The sequence below is a fragment of the Apodemus sylvaticus genome, chromosome 10 (genome assembly GCF_947179515.1).
Source record: "Apodemus sylvaticus chromosome 10, mApoSyl1.1, whole genome shotgun sequence".
Classification (NCBI taxonomy): Eukaryota; Metazoa; Chordata; class Mammalia; order Rodentia; family Muridae; genus Apodemus; species Apodemus sylvaticus.
In genome coordinates, this window is record NC_067481.1 from 35,912,972 (window position 1) to 35,932,737 (window position 19,766).

Here is a 19,766-nt window from a genome sequence, read left to right on the forward strand (position 1 = left end):
GTGTGTATTATATAATTTGTATTAATGTACTGAACTTAAGAGAATTCTATAAAACCAAAGCAAAAGTAAGTATTTAGTTTGGCCTCTGAGATTTCTGAGGCATGTGCATACCTCTTTTGAGTAGGGTACCCTAGTTGGCTGGGTCAGGTGATGGGACCTGACTTGGGGAAAGGGCAATTCCCTTAGCAGTGAGACAGAAGCCAGGCGGGAAGTCAGTGTAACTTGACTGAGAAGCACATAGGGGATCAGGAAAGGGTCCTGCTGGGTGTGTCTGTGAGGATGTTTCTGGAGAGCTTAATTAAAGGGGAAGACCTGCCCTAGTGTGGGGAGCACCATCCCACAGACTGGGGCCACAGATGGAATGGAAGGGAGGGAAGGAGAAGCCCCACTAGCATAGCCTTGGTGTGTGTGTTGTGTGTGCGTGTGTGCGTGTGCGCGCGCGCATGCGTGTGTGCATGCGTGTGTGCGTGTGCGTGTGCGTGTGCGTGTGTGTGTGTGTGTGTGTGTGTGTGTGTGTGTGTGTACCCTCATGCGCGCGCTCACAGGTGCAGGGCTTCCTGGGCCTCAGTAATATGAGCTTCTCTACACATCATGTTCTCCGTCCATGGGAACCCCAGCATGAACATAGAAACACCGAAGCCGTCTACTATGGTCTGACGCTTCTAAAGACAAGAGCCGAAAATAAATCCCCCCTTCTCTTAAATTGTTCTCGTAGCTATTTTGCCACTTCCACCGGGAGGTCTAATGCCCAAGGCAGGGGTTGCCCTCCTGGAAGAACAGGACCTATAGTTACCAGGGATAGCAGCCAGGCGCTCCCTTAAATCCCTAACAAGCTTTCTGAGGTTGTTTTTAACTTTACTTTTCTTTGGGCATGGTCGTAAGTAGCTCGTGGTCTAATCAAACACTGTTAAAACAACTGCAGGAAGCTGGGCGTGGTCTGTACACCTGCAGCCCCAGCGCTGAGAGCTAGAGGCGGAGGCAGGACAGGGACTTCTAAAGCCAGCCTAGCCTACACCCGGGAGACTCTGTTTTAAACATCAAAGGAAGTCGGGTGCGCTGGGTGGGGGAGTCAGAGTTAGATGCCACACTTTCTGTGAGGTTTCCAGAATAAGCACACGGCCCTTCTGCAGAGGTTGCAGAGGTAAAGAGAAGCCGGGGAAACTCCCTCTGAGCCTCTCTGAATTCTCTGCCCACACCCAGCACTCCAACTCATGCAGAGCAAGCACTAAGCCCAAGTTTCCTTAATAAACATTTCTCCAGATTTTGTTAAGCAGGAGAAACTAAATATCCATAAGTGGGGTGGCTTCAGTCAGAAGGAAATCCGCAGCTGTAAAGGCCTGTGGCCTGTAGTGCAGTGAACCAGAAAGGCTTTCTGGGCTCAGGTGCCACAGGCCCCCCCATCCCCCCCCCCCCCAGGTGGCGGAACTACCAAGGAGAGCCAGAGGCCAGCCTGGGCTACAGAGTGAGACTCCGTCTCAAAATCCAAAATAAATACAAAGGATCTGGTCCATGTTCCCCTGGGTACAGAGGTAAGCTATACAGAAAATGGTAACTGTCATTATCAGTGAAGGGTCTCCTGTGGCAGGTAGCAGGCCCGCCAACCAGAGCACTCAGGAAAGCTGAGCGTCTGTCAGTCCGTCCTGTGCGTGAGGCTGCGCAGTGCAGGCTGATGAGCATGGAGCGCTCAGCTAGGGCATCTGCGCTTGTGTGCTTAGCTTGGTTTAAATTTTGGAGACATTTCTCTGTGTAGCCCAGACTGGTCCCAAACTTATGATCTGTCTGCCGCAGCCCCCTGAGTTCTAACATTTGTTTGTTTGTTGGATTTTGTCCCCCCCCCCCCCCAACAGGGTTTCTCTGTGTAGCCCTGGCTGTCCTGGAGCTCACTCTGTAGACCAGGCTGGCCTGGAACTCAGAAATCCGCCTGCCTCTGCCTCCCAGAGTGCTGGGGTTACAGGTGTGCGCCACCACCGCCTGGCTGAGTTATAACATTTTAAATTATTTTAAGCTTTCATTTTGTTTGTTTGTTTATTTATTTATTTATTATTTTCGAGACAAGGTTTCTCTGTGTCAGCCGAGCTGTCCTGGAACTCAGACCCACCTTTGCTTCCCAAGTGCTAAGATTAAAGGCGTGTGCTACCACCTTCTGGCTTATGTTCAGGTTGGTTTGGTTTGGTTTGGTTTTTCAAGACAGTTTCTCTGTGTAGCCCTAGCTGTTCTGGAACTCACTCTGTAGACCAGGTTGGCCTCGAACTCAGAAATCCTCCTGCCTCTGCCTCCCAAGTGCTGGGATTAAAGGTGTGCCACCACTGCCTGGCTTGTTTTTTGTTTTTTCCTGAGACAGGGTTTTTCTGTGTAACCTTGACTGTCCTAGAACTCAATTAATAGACCAGGCTGGCCTCAAACTCAGAGATCCACTGAGTGCTGGAATTAAACGTGTGCACCACCACGCCTAGCCTATTTTCAGTTTTTTTCCTAAGATTATTTATTTATTTATTTATTTATTTATTTATTTATTTAATGTAAGTACTGTAGCTGTCTTCAGATACTCCAGAAGATGGAGTCAGATCTTGTTAGGGGTGGTTGTGAGGCACCATGTGGTTGCTGGGATTTGAACTTAGGACCTTCGGAAGAGCAGTCAGTGCTCTAAGCTGCTGAGCCATCTCTCCAGCCCCAGTTTTTTTTTTTTTAAAGATTTATTTATTATATGTGAGTACACTGTCACTATCTTCAGACACCCCAGAAGAGGGCATCAGATATCATTACAGATGGTTGTGAGCCACCATGTGGTTGCTGGGATTTGAACTCAGGACCTTCAGAAGAGCAGTCAGTGCTCTTAACCGCTGAGCCATCTCTCCAGCGCCTATTTTCAGTTTTTAAATGTGGCAATTAACTTACATTTTAGTGGGAGGTATTATCGCTTCCTTCTTTGAGTTTTTGTTTTGTTTTTGAGACAGAGTCTCATCTATCCCAGGCTGGCCTCACGATATGTGACAGAGGTGACTGAGTTTCTCATTGTTTTGCCTTCTTCCTGGAGGGCTTCGATTATAAGCACGAAGCCTGGATTTATACAACGTTAGAGAACAAACCCGGGGCCTGGTGCAGTCTAGGCAGGCGCTCTGCCACACAAGCCAGATCCCCAGGCCTGATTTGCACACATCCCTGTGCAAGCCAAAGTTATCTTGCAGCGAAGTAACAACCCTTACAGGGCACATGTGAAGGCTGTGAGCTTCCGTCTTGGTATTTCGTTTTCCCTTTCTGAGCTGGGGCTGTCTTACCCAGCACTGACTGACCTGGTGCCTACTCTACAGCCCCAGCTGGCCTCCCGTGCTCAGGAAGCCTAGCTAGCTCCACCGCCTGAGTGCTGGGCTTGAAGAGCCACCATGCCTGGCTCTGCCTTGCTGTTCCTGTGAAAGAGTGCCCAGATGTTTCTGAGGCATGAAACAAAGCACCCCCCACCCCATGTGTCCCACCCGATGATTCCTGTACTGAGGAAGGGCAAGTCCTTAGGAATTTCTAAGAGATGGAGTGAAGTGAGGGAGAAGAGGGCCGGGTGAGGTAGGAGCTCATGCTGGGATGAAACTCCAGAAAGTTCTAGGCCTGGTCGGTGGACTAGGACAAAAGCATGCATTTTTACCCTCTTGGATGGGTTATGAGCTTGGGGAACTTGAGGGAATCAAGCTTAGCATTTTTTTTGTTTTTAAAGATTTATTATGCTATGTAAGTACACTGTAGCTATCTTCAGACACACCAGAAGAGGGTGTCAGATCTCATTACAGATGGTTGTGAGCCACCATGTAGTTGGTAGGATTTGAACTCAGGACCTTGGGAAGAGCAGTCGGTGAGCCATCTCACCAGCCCCCAAGCTTAGCATTCTTTTTGTTTGTTTGTTTTTTTGTTTTTTGTTTGTTTGTTTTTGAGACAGGGTTTCTCTGTGTAGCCCTGGTTGTCCTGGAACTCACACTGTAGACCAGGCTGGCCTCAAACTCAGAAATCTGCCTGCCTCTGCCTCCCAGAGTGCTGGGATTACAGGCGTGCACCACCACCGCCCGGCCCAGGTTTAGCATTCTTACAATTAATTGTTATTATTTTATGTGTATGGGTGTTTTGCCTGAATGTGTGTGTCTGTGTACCACTGGTGTTCCTGGTGCCAGAAGAGGGCATCGGAGTTCGTGGAATTGAGTTACAGATGGTTGTGAGGTACCATGTGAGTGCTGAGAATTGAACCCAGATCTTCTGGAAGGACAGCCAGAGGTTTTTTTCTTTTTTTCTTTCTTTCTTTCTTTCTTTTTTTTTTTTTTTTTTTTTTTTTTGAGACATGGTCTCTCTGTGTAGCTCTGGCTGTCCCGGAACTCACTCTGTAGACCAGGCTGGCTGCTGGCCTTGGAACTCAGAAATCTGACTGCCACTGCCTCTGCCTCCCAAGTGCTGGGATTAACGGGGAGTGCCACCACTACCCGGCTGCCAACCAGAGTTCTTTTTGTTTGTTTGTTTGTTTTGGATTTGTTTTTTTCAAGACAGGGTTTCTCTGTATAGCTCTGGCTATCCTGGAACTCATTCTGTAGACCAGGCTGGCCTCGAACTCAGAAATCTGCCTGCCTCTGCCTCCCAGAGTGCTGGGATTACAGGCATGCGCCACCACCGCCTGGCTGACAAGAGTTCTTAACCACTGAGCTCAGCCGCCTCTCCAGCCTCAAGGGTCTTATCATTGTCTCTCTCTTAATTTTTTTGGGGGGGCAGGTGGTGTTTTCCCAGACAAGGTTTCTTTGTATAATCCTGTTCCAGCTGTTCTGGAACACACTCTGTAGACCAGGGTGGCATCAAACTCAGATCTTCCTGCCTCTGCTTCCCGAATGCTAGGATTAAAGGAGTGTGCCACTATGTGGGCTTATCATTCTTGAGACAAGGGAACGAGAGAGCTGGGGTGCCCCCAGCCCACACTGGGTACAGCAGAGGAGTGTGGTGTCAGGTCTACCTTACTGGCCAGTGACAGGCAGGGGCGAGGAGCTCGTCGGGGACTCTCCAGCTTGACGATGCTGATGAACCCAGGCTCTAGGTTGTCGTCGTCACTGGCATTGCACAGGTACAAGGGGTGGGACTGCAGAGAGACAGACATCCGGGTTAGACGAGCTCTAGGCAGCACAAGAACCAAGCACAGCTACAGTCTTCCGCAGTGCTGGGATTGAAGGCATGGGCCGCCACACCCAGCTTAGGTTCGCTTCTTTTAAAATGTTTAAAAATAAATGTATTATTACTATGTGTGCATGTGACAGGCAGGGGTGAGGCACACATGTGCTGTGGTGTGCACATGGGGGTCAGAGGACAAGTCCCGGGAGCTGTTTTTCTCCTTCTGCCTTAGAGTCTGGGGACTCACACTCAGGTTCCCAGACTGCTCCTACTTGCTGAGCCATCTTCCTGGCTCTAAGTAGGTGGGTCTCTTGGTGTTATAAAAGAATAGAATTAGCTGGTCATGGTGGCCAATGGGCTGTAACTTGGAATTCTGGAGGCAGGAGGTTTGCCAGAACTATGAGGCCAGCCTGAGTTACATAGTGAGTTTCAGGCTATCCTATCTCAAAAAGGGTGACTCTTACTACTAGGTTGCTTCATATTAATCATTGTTTGTCACTTCAGAGGGGCTGGAGGAAGAGGGGCTGGGGACAGGTGGAAAGGAGAGGTATCCCAGTGGGGACCTGCTGTCAAAAAGCTGTAGGACCCTTAGGGCATACCTTTCCAAACAAACCAAATAATCAGCCGCCTCCTTTCCTGATCACAGTGTCTGTTGACAAACCTCTAAGCTCTGAGAGCACTCCCCTGCCTCTACGCGCCAGGCTCTGAGAATGCCCTATGCATCTGTGCCTTCTGCCCTTGACCCCGCAGCAGTGCCAGGCGCTACCAATGCCTCTTTGGTTCACCCCTTTGGCTCTGTTGATCTGTCCCGTGTCTTCTCACTCTATCTACCCACCCCACTGTTCTCATTTTGCACGTGTGTGCCCATCACGGGATCAAGCAAGCTGCCAGGAGAGGTTGTCAATCAACGTGGGCTACCTTGCTTTGCACTGTAGCCCTGATAATAAAATCTCTGGGTTGGGGTGATGGGATTCCAGAACTTAGGCATTACTGGGCTGGTGATAACAGACATTTAGTGCAGGAGAAAGGTTATATGCTTTTGTCTTCAGAAAATGAAAGGCTGACCTGCGCTCTCTTCAGTGAAAAATACACTGGCTTTAGCTTGTCAATCCAACCATCCATCCATTCCTTTCATATGCGTACACACCTGTGTGTGTGTGTGTGTGTGTGTGTGTGTGTGTATGTGTGTGTATACATGCTCATTTTTGTGAGCATGCATACAATAGCCAGAGGCTGATATTGGAATTATCGACCCACTGCTCTCTACCTTAATTTTTTGAGACCGAGTCTCATTGATCCTGGAGCTTGTTCAGCAGACTGCCCCAGGGATTTGCCTGTGTCTGTCTCCCTGTCTCCTCAGTACTCGGATTACAGGTGTACAGCCCCATGCCAACCTGAGGTCAGGCTGGCTTCAGACACAAGAGATTAGCCTGCCTCCGCCTCCCAAGTCCTGTGATTAAAGGTGTGAGCTATCGAGATTTATATTCCTATTTTGTATAACTGAGTGCTCGCCTGAACACGCACAACGTGTGTACCCGGGACCTGAGGAGGCCAGAAGAGAGCATCGCATCCCCTAAACTGGAGTTACAGACAGCTGTGAGCTGCCACGTGGGTGTTGGATGCCAAACCCAGGCTCTCTGCAAGAGTGGCCAGTGTATTTCTTTAACTGGTGCCCAGGTTTTTAAACATGGTGTTGGGGAGGTTGAACTCCAGTCCTCGCTTTGTGTGACAAACACTGTGCTGACTAAAGCCATCTCCTCAACCTTTCCTTTATCTCTTCATTCTACCAAGCCTCACGGCTCCCACCGTGCCATGTAAACAGATCGCCTTGTGGTGTCAGGATGCTAGTGTGTCCGAGAGACCATGGGAGGATACAAGATGCGGAGCCTAATAATTCTATCTAAGGAAGAGAGCATGTATCACAAGGGTGACTCAGTAGCCTTGCTGGGTTCTAACGCGTTCAGCCAGAAGACCCACAGAAGAAGAAAATCCTTCCAGCTGAGGAAGCCGCGGGTTGAGGTGGGACTCTAAGAAGATGCGCAGGCATGGTGAGATGGCAGAAGATGAGGCAGGAAAGAATGCAATGGGGACCACAGGCTCACACACGAGAAGTCCCCGGGTGATTCAGAGAGAATCTGTGTGGAGGAGAGTAAGACATGTCCACTCCGACACAACAGAAACTCTTAGGTCATAGAAATTAGCCACAGAAGTACACTGCTTTGACTAGCTTGCCCTTCCTTCACAGGTCAGCTCTCTAAGATCCCAAGACCCCCTCACACCGAGCAGAGGGAAGATCAGGAAAGGGGATGTACAAATATTTACCCACTACTCTGTCTTCAGCCTTAACCCAGAACCACCTTCCAGAGCAGTGCTGTTGGAGGAGGCCCTGGGGAGGAGGAAGGGGAGGAGGACAGTGATCATGAAGACAGCAACGGTTCGCGTGGCTCTGTTTGCGCTGACTGGTCTAAGCACCTGCAGGTCACTATGAAGCAGAAAGCTCTTGTCCCTTCTTTGAAGATGAGGTATGCATGCACTAAGAGGCTAAGTAAGGTCCCCGTGAGGACGTAGCTGGTCCCCGTGAGGACGTAGCTGGTCCCCGTGAGGACGTAGCTGGTCCCCGTGAGGCCGTAGCTGGTCCCCGTGAGGCCGTAGCTGGTCCCCGTGAGGCCGTAGCTGGTCCCCGTGAGGCCGTAGCTGGTCCCCGTGAGGACGTAGCTGGTCCCCGTGAGGACGTAGCTGGTCCCCGTGAGGACGTAGCTGGTCCCCGTGAGGACGTAGCTGGTCCCCGTGAGGCCGTAGCTGGTCCCCGTGAGGACATAGCTGGTCCCAGCACTCAGGAGGCAGAGGCAGGTGGATCTTTGTGAGCGCAAAGTCAGCCTGGTCTATATAAAGCCAGTTCGTTCCAGACAGCCAGGGCCTGGTTACACAGGGAAAGTGTTCTTAAAAACCAGGGGAAGAGAGAGAGAGAGAAGAGAGAGAGAGAGAGAACGTGGCTGGTAACTGACACCATCAGAATCAGAGCAAATAGGAGAATACATTAAAGGGAAAAAGATGAAAAAGCTGGGCCCAGGCTCATGGACTGCAATCGTAGTACTGAGGACTGAGACAGAAGGAAAGCCAATGGGGGTCCAGGCTAACCTGGGCTATATAATGAGTTTCAGGCCAGCCTGGGCTACAATGTGAACACCTGTTTCTAAATGTTTGCATCGCAGCAAGCCTCCTTGTCTCTGCCTCCCAAGCATGGAGATAGGTGTGCACCGTCGTGCTCAGCCAATCAAAAGGCCCAAGTACAAGTCCCTAGAATGCTGGTGACCCCCGAGATGTTGTCCTAGGCACTGTCCATCCACACTCTTTTTTTTTTTTTTTTGCAGGGGTTTTGGGGGGCAGGGTTTCTCTGTGTAGCCTAGGCTGTTCTGGACTTGCTTTATAGACCAGGCTGGACTCAAACTCACAGAGATCCTCCCGCCTCTGCCTTCTGGAGTGCTGGATTAAAGCCATGTGCTGCCACCATGCGGCCCACCAGGTGGGTGGGCTGTGTGTGACCCAACCCACCCTCAGCCATGGCTCTCCACACACAGCCTCATCGTCTCTAGAGCGCCAGACCCCAACGTCCAAATGCTCTCTAGACCCTTCTGAGGGAAGGATCTTAAGTGAGATACCTCAAATCCAGCTTGCTCAAGCCCGACAGCATCACTGTGTAGTCTATGACTGGCTCCCCAGTGTTCCCTCTAGGAGGTCAGAAGCATGATGTCACCCAGCTAGGGGCTAGCCTCCCAGTTTCCTCAGTTCCTTCAAATGTCAACTTGAAGAATGTAAGAAGTCAACAAACCGTTGGCTTCCGGCACTCAGGAGGCAGAGGCAGGAGGATCTCTGTGAGTTCCAGGATAGCCAGAGGTACACAGTGAGACCCTGTCTCAAAAACCAATAAAGGCCAGGCGGTGGTGGCGCACGCCTTTAATCCCAGCACTTGGGAGGTAGAGGCAGGTGGATTTCTGAGTTTGAGGCCAGCCTGGTCTACAGAGTGAGTTCCAGGACAGCCAGGGCTACACAGAGAAACCCTGTCTCGAAAAACCAAAAATAAAATAAAATAATAAATAAATAAATACATAAATAAATAAAGTTAAAAACCCACAAAGGAAAGAATGAATGAATGAATGAATGAACAAGTCACCAAATCTCATCAGTATACAAATGCTTCTCTGCTTTGACCCTTCTCACCGCGGCCTCCCTGGGGAGCCCTCTCCTGCAGCCCCAGGCAGAAGGAACCATCTAGTCCTTGTTCCTGGTTCATCATTAGGTGAGACGCTCAGGAGACCATTCCGTTCCCTGCCTGTGTCTTTACTCCTGTTTCTCCCAACTCCGCCCAGCTCCTAATTTCCACCTGCCAGCGCCATGGTTGCCCTGAGTTACTAGAAGCCTAACCAGGGTTTCCTTGGCCCACCCGTCCCGTCCCTTCGCAGTGGCAAGAGTGGCTTCAGTACTAACTTGAGCATGCTCGTCTCTGGAGAGCTCTCACCAGGCTCCTCCAAGCTCTTGGGATGAAGTCCGCACTCTTGGCTGTCTGGCCTGGGCTCAGGGGACTCTCGCTTTGGTGGGCAAAGGCACTTGTGCCAGCCTCGACTCTGGAACCCACAGAAAGGTAGAAGGAGATCTCTCTATAAAGTCGGCTATCTGACCTCCGCAGGCACGCTATGGCGCACATGCCCACACATACAAATCATGTATGTGTGCATGCACAGCACACACACAGACACATGGACACATTTTTTAAAGACTGTGTCTGGACTGGGCTTACCTCAGGGTTTACTCTCTTCCTATACCCCACCTCCCTGCGACCATGTCCAAAAATGACAAGTGGCTTCACTTCCCTAAACACACTTCTGGCACTTGCCAATCTGTCCTGCATTTCCCTAACCAGTCTTAACCCCACTGTGGTGCAGGTGTCTGCTGCCTTTCCTCCAGCCCCCAGGATACTTGTCCTTCCCCACTGTCCTATCAGTGCCTGCTGTCCATGGAGTACTCAGGATTTGCTGAGTAGTTATCGAGGGTCTATAACCAGATGTCTGGCAGATAATTTAGTGACCACCAGAACCTGGCGATGGCTGCTCTGTGGAAGATGGATGTGAGGAGTGGCTAAGGGAAGACTCTGGAACTGACCGACCAAGAGATAACAAGAGCTTTCTTATTCTTTCTGTATTTCCTGTCCTGTCTTTTCTCTCCATCTCCTCGTCTCAGGAGCATTTGCCAAAGACCAATGCTGGCTCAAGACCTCTCTCTTCCTGGCTTTGGTGAAAAGTTAACTCTTTAAGGAAGTACAGGTCTCCTAAAGGCAGAAAGAAGTGGAGCATGTAAGGAGGAGTTTGTGTCCAGAACCTAAGATGCACCATGGGTGGGACCTAGACACACCCCGCAGCGGGAATCTGAAGCCTGCGCCCCAGGAGGAGTCCGGTCACTGCAGACTGACTGAACAATAGATATGCACAGGCCGCTGTCCCAAGCAGAGAAGTATCACCTCAGATTTTCCCCCTTTCCCTTTCTTCATCTCTCTTCTTCTTTCCGAGACAGGGTTCCATGTAGTCTCAAACTCACTAAGTCGCTGAGGATGACTGCATTTCTGATTCTCCCTGAGTACTAAGTTTACAGGCATGTGCCCCAACATCTGGTTGACTGGGGGCTGGGCTAGAACCCAAGCTTCATGCTGCTAGGTAAGCACGGTACCATATCCGCAGACAGTAAACATATCCAAACCTTTCTTCTCTCTCAGTGCTGGAGATGGGGCCCAGGACCTTGTGCATGAGACACAAATGCATTTCTCTGAGCTACAGCCTCGGATATTCCTCCTCTAATCTCAGAAAACACTCACATCTGTGTAATACATTTGTGGTGACGAGCTTGTGTACCAGAGAGTGGCCTAGCTGGTCCAGGTTTCAGAGAACCCTGGGGGTTTGTGCTACTTTGTGAAGGGATGCTCCCTTGAACCAAATTTCTGCTCACGTTGAGAGATAGGGCCTTGGAGTCAGATTTAACAGAAAACATGTGTCATTTGTCGGTAGTGTAAGAAACACACTTGCCACATTCTGCATGGTTTGATTTCGTTACGATGAGAGCTTTGCAAGTACTCTCATATTAAACATTAAAACCAGTCATTCCCCCCAAGACCAGTCATCCCTCCTGGGGAGGGATGAAGGAGGGCTCCTGGGGAGAGAGCAGATCCAGGGGACAGGGGCTCCTTAACCCCCAACAGAAAGGTGTGCCCCGCCCATTCTTTCATGGACGCTAGAAGATGAGAGCTTTTAAAATCCAGGGAGGGTGAGGGCGGGGCTGGGCGGGGCTCCCAGAAACTGGAGGAAATTAAGGATTAGTGACTGGTGTGTTCCTAAGAAAGGCCACGAGCTGGGATGCACCTGTCCTAGAGGTACCACGAGGGAGGAGGCAGGAGGAGCACTTGCCAGGTGCAGATCGCTCAGGTTTCGAACTGGCTTTGTACACACACAACTCATAGACTTGTAGCCCAGTGCGTGCGTTCCTGCTCGTGCGCATGTCCCTGCGCATGCGCACGTGTCTTGCGTTAAAAGAGACGTGGTATGGCTATGCTGCTTAGGGTTGCCATGAACTTCTGGGCTCGAGTGGCTCTTCTGCTTTAGCCCCTGGAGCAGCTAGGCCCACAGGTGTAGAGCGCAGCTCCCAGCTCATGTTTTCCTGCTTTGTTGTAGAGACAGGGTCTTGCTACGCAGCTTGGGTTGATTTGGACTCCTGCCTGTCCTGCATCAACCTGCTCGGTGCTAGAGTGACAGGCGTGTCCACTGTACCCAGCCGGATTTCAGAGCTTTAAGTCCTCCATTCTCCCTTGAATTTACTCTTTCTGGTTTAATTTCCTCCCAAGAGAGAGATAAGGTTCAAAGTGATCTCACCATTCGCCCGGGGACCTCGGGCAAGTGAATCTCTGAGCCATCATAGCCTTCATTTCAGGATGGGAACAACAAGAGGAAAAAAAAGATTTCTCCTTGTCCCGAAGACTAGAGATAATGACTAGCAAGTGCTCAACACAGACCAACACCTAGCAAGTGCTCATTAAACGGGAGGGAGCTGGCTTTATTGTTGTACTTGCAATAATAATTCCCTTCTTATTCCTGGAAGAGACAAAGCCCTCTATGACTCCTTCCTCCCTTGGCGGTCAACAGTGCCTCTCAAAGACAGCCTTCTGCCAGGTACAGTCTGGGACGGCTCATTATCCTCGGTCACTTCCCTCGTGTTCTCAGCCCTGCAAACCCCACCAAACAAGCTCTTCCAGTTTCCAGCCCGCCTTCTTCCCATGTGACCTCATTACGGCCTCACGGAGGGCATTCCAGGGCTCCGAAAGCGCCAAGAGCTCCGGACTTAATGCCTGTCTTAGTTCTACCGGCATCTCTCTCCTCCTCTTTCTTGGGCGTGGGCTTTTGCAAACCATTCTGCACTCTCTGCCGTTTCCCGTCCGTCCCTCTCCTCCCCCTACCTCTGCTGCAATAATCTTTCAGTTCTCTGATTCCACACTCAGACCTTCACCCAAGGCCTTGGACAGGTAACTTCACCACCCCGCTACAATTTTGCCTTTGTAATCAGGAGCATTGGCCAGACTTCAAAGGCGCCCTTCTCCCTACTTCCTCTTTCCAGATTTTATAATCACCCTCAGCAGTGCAACCTCCATTACTTGAACTTAGAACTACCAGACTTTTATCTCGGGCGGCAGGACACACCAACGTCATAAAAGAAAGCTCCTGCTGCTTGGAGGCTGGGGAGAGCAGACCCAGCCCGTGGGTTTGGCTTGCCAGGCTCTGCACTGCAGCAACTTCACAGAGGCTCTGGGTTTGTTCACCTGGCCCTCTCTTTAAAGAGGTTGATGCTCACCTGCTGCAAACTAGATCCTAACAGTGATTGGATCTGGAAACTTTGAGAACGGTTTCTCGTTCCCATGAGAACCCATCCCTGGGATGGCAGAATTTCCCAATGGAGTTGAAATGCTGGGGAACTGCCAAGGTGATTTTTCTCTTTGATTTATAATTTATTTATTTTATTTTGTTTTGAGGCAGGGTTTCATATAGCCTAGGCTGGCCTCAGATTCATTATGTAATGGAGGCTAGCCTCGGATGATCCCCGTGCCTCTACTTCTCAATGCTGGAATGGCCTGCCTGGACACTACTTCTTTAAGCTACAGAAGATCTTGGTGGGGAGGGAAGCTCTCTATGGAGCAGAGATGCTAGTGAGTGAGAGCGTGGACCAGAGCAGATGCCCTAGAATGGACTAGTGAAGTGGAAAGGCCGAGGGGGGAAAGGGCCCACAGGCAGTCTGGTTTGGGGGTTTTACATATCACAGGCCTGGCGTAAGAATGAAAAAAACAAAAACAAAAAACTGGGGCCGGAGAGATGGCTCAGCGGTTGAGAGCACTGGCTGCTCTCCCGGAGGTCCTGGGTTTGAGTGACTCAGAACTGCCTATAACTAGGGCTCAAGGGAAGCTGACCCCCCACCACTTCTGACCGTCACGGGTACCAAGCACACAGGCAGTGAACATACACACAGCCAAAACACCCACACCCATAAACAAAATAAAAATGTAAACCAAGGAAGGGATAACCTGAGTATGAGTTTACAAAGGAGATATGAATTGCTGAATGCGTAGCCTGGGTCCTGCCTATCCGAGATCTTCATCACTTGCTTGCAGTCTGGCGTGGCACATGTCTGTCTGTCTGCAGTTCCAATTACTTGGGAGGATGGGGTGCAGGGATCGATCACTCAGGCCTGGGCAATATGGCATGGTCCTACCTACCTCAAAGCCAAATCTGCTTTTTTACAGAACATAATAGACTTCTAGTTAAAGGAGGTTACACTCTAGACTGAGCCCCTACTCTGCATCAGCACGCCTCCAGGACTGCAAGGCGGAGAAGTCTGCCTCCTTCCCGTGTGAGGGCACAAAGCCCCTCCCTCACAGAGCTGCAGTACAAGCAACAGGGCCTCCCTCTGCACACTGCCTCCTGGCCTCAGCTTCCTTCTTCCTGATAGGATTTAAAATCATCTCTTCTTACAACATCCACCCCTCCACCCCCCAAGACAAAGCTTCTCTGTGTAGCCCTGACTGTCCTGGGACTGGCTCTGCAGACCAGGCTAGCCTCAAACTCACAGATCTGCCTGCCTCTGCCTCCCAGTGCTGAGATTAAAGGGGGACACCACCACAGTGTGGCTTGCTTCTAGCTACAGCAAGGGCAGACGCCCTGCAGAGATGCTTTACCTGTGAATAGTCCCTGTTACTTTGGGATGGGAAAGGCGTGTCCTGAAATTAGAGGTCACAGAATCAGACTAAAACAATGGTCCTTCTGCTGGGCTCTCTTCCCCCTGGCTCCCTCACCCCCTAGGAAAGACCTCATTCTTCCATGTTAGTGTATCTGTCCTTGTCTCTACTTCAGAGCTCCATGGTGTAATTAGACCTCTTGATAGGAGAACAGCTTCGGTGGGGTTTTCCTACCCCATACTGTGCCTAGTCTCTGGTTACTTGGGGCTGCTTCAGGAATGCCTTGACCAGGGCAGAGGGGGAGCTCTCGGCCACCACTCCAGATGCAGATTTTATGCCATTACTGAGTCACACATCAGGAACAAAGATGTTGCCATCTTTGAGGACTGCCCTGTGACAGCAGGCCATTGGGTCTGCCACAGAGGTGACGCTGCTGGAGCGCAGCCCATCCTGGCCTTCCCAATCATGCTGATGGAAACGAATCCATGGTGTTGACAGTTGTAAAAGGCGCACCACGCACGTACACAGACTGACACTGAAGATAAACCACTGTGCTAAAGGCTCAGGCATCTCCTGGACGCTGGGTTTTTCTAATCATGATGTGAACACCTTGGGCTTACAGAAAGGTTGCTGTAAAACTGTGCCATGTGGCACTAGCTGGCTGCAGCTTGCTACTTTTTATTTTTTGCCTTGTCTCCCAAGCGCATTGAGAAGCCATGCCGAGCAGGGCAAGCTGGTACACGCCTGCAATCCCAGTGCTCAGGAGGCAAAGGCAGGAGGAAGGGTGCCACAAGGTTACGACTAGCCCAGTCTACACGGTGACTATCAGGCCAACTGGGCTACATAGGAAGATTTCAAAAAGCTCCCTAGTTGTATGCTAAGGAAAAGAGAGACAGACAGACAGACAAACAGACAGAGAGAGAGAGCCCCATTGTCTCCAGAAAGAAGTCACGAAAGTACACATATAATCTCTATAACTGGTAAACTGAGGCAGGAGAATAACCATGAGTTCTAGACTTGTCTGGACTATGGAGATCCTGTCAAAACCTGCACACAAGGGTCAGGGGATGCAGCTCAACCGGCAGAGTTCATGCCCAGCACACACAAAGCCTTAGGTTTGATCTTCAGTGCCATATAAGACGGATCATGGCGATACATGCCTGTAATCCCGGGACTTTGGGAGGCAGAAGCAGGAAGAGCAGTTTAGTCATCCTTGGTTTCATAGAGTTCAAGGCAACTTGGGTTGTGGTGCAAAACAACAACAACAACAACAACAACAACATCCGAACAAGATTCCATTGCCCTATGCACAAGCTGGGTGTGGTGGCACCCCAGGAGACAAAGGCAGGAAGATCAGGAGTTCAAGGCCAGCCTCTGGTACATGGTGAGCATGAGGACAGGAGACCTTTGGAGGAGGAGGAGGAGGAGGAAGAGACTCCACCTCAAGGGACTGGCTTGTAACCATGTTGGTACAATGACAAAAGTGCCCATCACGTTTCCCAGAACATCCCCTCCATTAGGAACGATTGATTTCCAGGTACAGAGGCACCAGAAAGTTACAGTTATGAGGAAATAAAAGGGGCCTATCACGACTCAGTGGTTATATCAAGTATCTTTTTATTTATTTTAAAAAATCTTAATCCTTTAATTAGTTTCCCTCTTTCCTTCCACAAGGAGAGAGTATATCAAGTATCTTGAAGGCTGAGAAAAAAACATACTAAATTTGAAGCTTACAAAGTTTAAAATCTTAAAAGATGCTAGGCACTTGGGGTCTGAGGCAAGAGAATGGTTAGGTTTGAGGCCCATCTGGGCTACAGAGTTGCCTCTTCCCAACACACACATGCATAGGCATACACACACACACACACACACACACACACACACACACACCCTTCTTTAAAGGCACCCTAGTCATATGAGCTGGACACCCTCCTCTACCAGGTGAAGTACTCAAGACTCAACCTCCAAAAAATCCCACGAAGCCCTGCAGACGGCTGGGTTCTGACACAGTCTTGGGACTCTGCAGTATGGAAAGCAACCCTGAGGCCTGTTAGGTCTATTCAACCCTACTCCAAGAGGCCCTTTGCAGGGAAGCCAAGGTCTAAGTCAAGTGGCTGTTTTTAGGGGAGAATACTTAATCCTTTCATTTCCAAGATGAAAGCTTCTGGCAGCTTTGCCCAAGACCCTTGAGGCAGGGCCTTACTTACCTCTTCCCACAGTAAGTTAACTGATTGTCCTTAACCCAATAGACTGTTTCAAACAGCTTCTGCCGTAGGCCTTCAGTGTTTCTATTCTGGCCAAACTCATGTCCACAGTGGTAGGGGCATAGAAACTGATGGAAGCAATGGTGTTTGCTTCCAAGTCATCATTAAAGTTAAGACTTTGGGTAAACATGGTGGCGCATGCCCTTAGTCCCAGCACTCAGGAGGCAGAGGCAGGTGGATCTTGTGAGTTCAAGGCCAACCTGGACTACAGATCAAGTTCTAGGACAGCCACAGACTATACAGAGTCCTACCCTGTCTCAAAAACAAAACAAAACAAAACAAAAAAGGTTAAGACTTTGAAGCTTAAAAGGTCATAGACTAAAGCCAGACAGTTATGAAAATACTAAAAGAGTCAGGGGTGGTGGTAAGGGCCTTTAATTCCAGCACTCAGAAGGTAGAAGCAGGCAGATCTCTGAGAGTTCCAAGACACCCAAAATCACACAAAGAAATCCTGTCTCAAACCAAACCAAAGCAAACCAAATCAACAATAAACAAAACAAAAACAAAAGAGAGAAGGAATGAATGAAGATCAGGAAACCAGAATATCTATTTAAATATGCCAGAGGCTCGTCTGGCCTTCCAGTGGAACCAGTGAGCATAGCTTCAGTGCAAGCCGGTGAAGGGGCTGACCTTCAACTGGTCAGCTTCACACTTGTTCAGTGTCTTCCAGCCTAGTCCCCAGCTTCGTTCCAGTTGCCGACTTCTACAGCTTCCTTTATAGCTGAGAAGCTCGCAACGGGGAGAAGCTGTCTCCAAATGGACCGGATCAACCAAGTCTTCTCAACCCATGGTGAAAACGCCATCTGGTGAATGGGGATGGGTGACACTCTATGGTTCAACTTGGTTGATCCCAGTCTCCCGGCTCCACCAGCTCCCTGCTCAGAGATCACATTTACATTCACGATGGAAAAATTGTGAGAGAATGACCTGAGCTTCACTAAAAAGCAATAGATGGGACACAGGGTGGTTGCACTTACAAATTACATCAGGAGGAAATACACACAAATTATTCAAGTCGCCAGCCAACTTCGATGCTCAGTGTACCCTCAGAAGCCATTGGGAGGCTGACATCAGGCCAAAGAGACTTCTGTTCAGAAGAGACAACGGCCAGGAAAGGCTTGTGTTGGAGACAGCCCAAAGGCTCCAGCCCCACAGCCTTTGACCACAGCTCTGATTCCTTGTCCATGGGGTGGCCCTGGGGGAAGAGGCCTGTCTTGGGGGGACTGTTTAATGATTTGCCAGCAAAGCACACAGCAAACAGAGTGCTGGCAGCTGCAGGGAAGACACAGGAGAGTAGATGTTTTATTCTCACCCACAGTATAACCTTCCAGCCAGGGAATAAAGAAAAAAGCGAGATGGTATTGGGAGAGCCTGGGGTGTGGATGCCATTTGGTTGGGGCTCAGCATTTCACTGGGTCTCTGTGTGTGGTGCCTGGATATCATAGTACTCACACTAGCCAGTGTGTCCATCTTCTGAGTAGTTCAGAGATGTCTAACAGCATCTCTTTAGCTCCTAGGAACTAAAAAGTAACATACACAAGATGTTTTCATTCATTTAACAAGCCCTAAGATAGCTCTCGAGGTTTAAAAATTACGTGCACATGCCAGCCTGAGTGATCTCAGAGGCCAGAGGTGTTAAATCCCCTGGGAGCTAAGATTTTTGTGAGCTGCCAGGTGTGGGTACTGGAAATTGAACCCAGGTCTTCTGAACCACTGAGGCGTCTCTCCAGCCCAGCAGGGTTTTTTGTTTGTTTGATTTTTTTTTAAATGGTAGAATTCTAAGAACTAAGATGAACAGGAACCAGAAAATCAGTCTTATCTCGTGTGTACAGAAGTATACAGTGTGTGGTGAAGAGATGTCGCAGGGGTGAGAGCACTTGCACATGTTGCTCTTGCAAAAGACCCAGGTTCAGTTCCCAGCACCCACATGGTGGCTAATTAATCACCTGTAGTTCCAGAGAAGCAGATGCCCTCTTACTGGCCTCCAAGGTCCTTGCATGCCTGTGATGCAAAGGTGCTAACCTATGTGCATAAATTAAATAAATTAATCTCTCTCTCTCTCTCTCTCTCTCTCTCTCTCTCTCTCTCTCTCTCCCCCAAGATTTATTTATTTTATGTGAGTACAAATAGCTGTCTTCTGACACCCCAGAAGAGGGCATCGGATCTCATTATAGATGGTTGTGAGCCATCGTGTGGTTGCTGGGAATTGAACTCAGGACCTCTGGAAGAGCAGTCAGTGCTCTTAACTGTGGAGACATCTCTCCAGCCCCTAAAGTAAGTCTCAGTCTCTCTCTCTCTCTCTCTCTCTCTCTCTAAATATTTAAAAAGTATGATGGGAAAGTTTGTTGTATACTAAAGTCCTTGTTCTTTGACTTCCCACCGGTCTTGCCCAGTCTCCTTTACTCCACAGATCAGGGGACAGCAGCTCCTCTGTGTCCCGTGAGCCAATGACTCCCATGATCTTACACTGGCTTTTGCCCTCAACAGTTGGATCTCCTGGAGCAGCTGGAGTTGCAGGCCGTTACAAGACACCTTGGTGGATGCTGGAAATTGAACTTGGGTCCTCCAAAAGAACAGGACATACTCTTAACCACTTAGCTACCTCCCCACCCCCTAGTCAAAATTCTCAAGTGACTGTTAGTATTAATCAGCGTTCCATCGTGGCCCCTCCTCTTATTCACTTCCTCTATGAGAGAACCTGGTCATATAGTAGGTGTTCAATAAAATATTAGTCATGTTCTCCTTCCTGCAGAGCAGTACATCCTGAGCTCCTTAGAGTCAGAGGCAAGGTCTCATTTCACTGTTTGCATAATGCCAAGCACCAGCAGGTGTTGGAGAAGCGCACTCTAAGTAGCCTTCTAACAAATGACATGAGTTCGGTGAGCGAGCGCCTTTTCATTTGATCAGGAAATGACTATTTTCAGATTCCTGCTTTCTCTTCAGAACCCTGTAATCCTCCCAGCCCTCCACCTAGGAGTCTGGCCTTGCTCTCTTCTTCCCTGGGGCTATTGTACAAGCATGTGTGTGCCGTCTATGGACTCCTCATAAACTCAAAGTCAGCGCTACAGATTTTGGCCCTCGTAAAAAGAGAGAGCGAGTTCTCCCTTTCCTTTTACCCA

The 19,766-nt window shown here is 49.6% G+C and overlaps 1 protein-coding gene across 2 annotated transcripts in view; it reads right to left on the reverse strand.

The window, feature by feature from the left end:
* The window catches only part of Rnf43 (ring finger protein 43), a 71,926-nt gene that overhangs the window by 12,422 nt on the left and 39,738 nt on the right, over nucleotides 1-19,766 (reverse strand). For both annotated transcript variants that reach the window (XM_052196532.1, XM_052196531.1), the window contains exon 3: nucleotides 4,973-5,095. In XM_052196532.1, coding sequence (XP_052052492.1) covers nucleotides 4,973-5,095 — 123 coding nt within the window. The remainder of the gene's footprint in view (nucleotides 1-4,972; nucleotides 5,096-19,766) is intronic.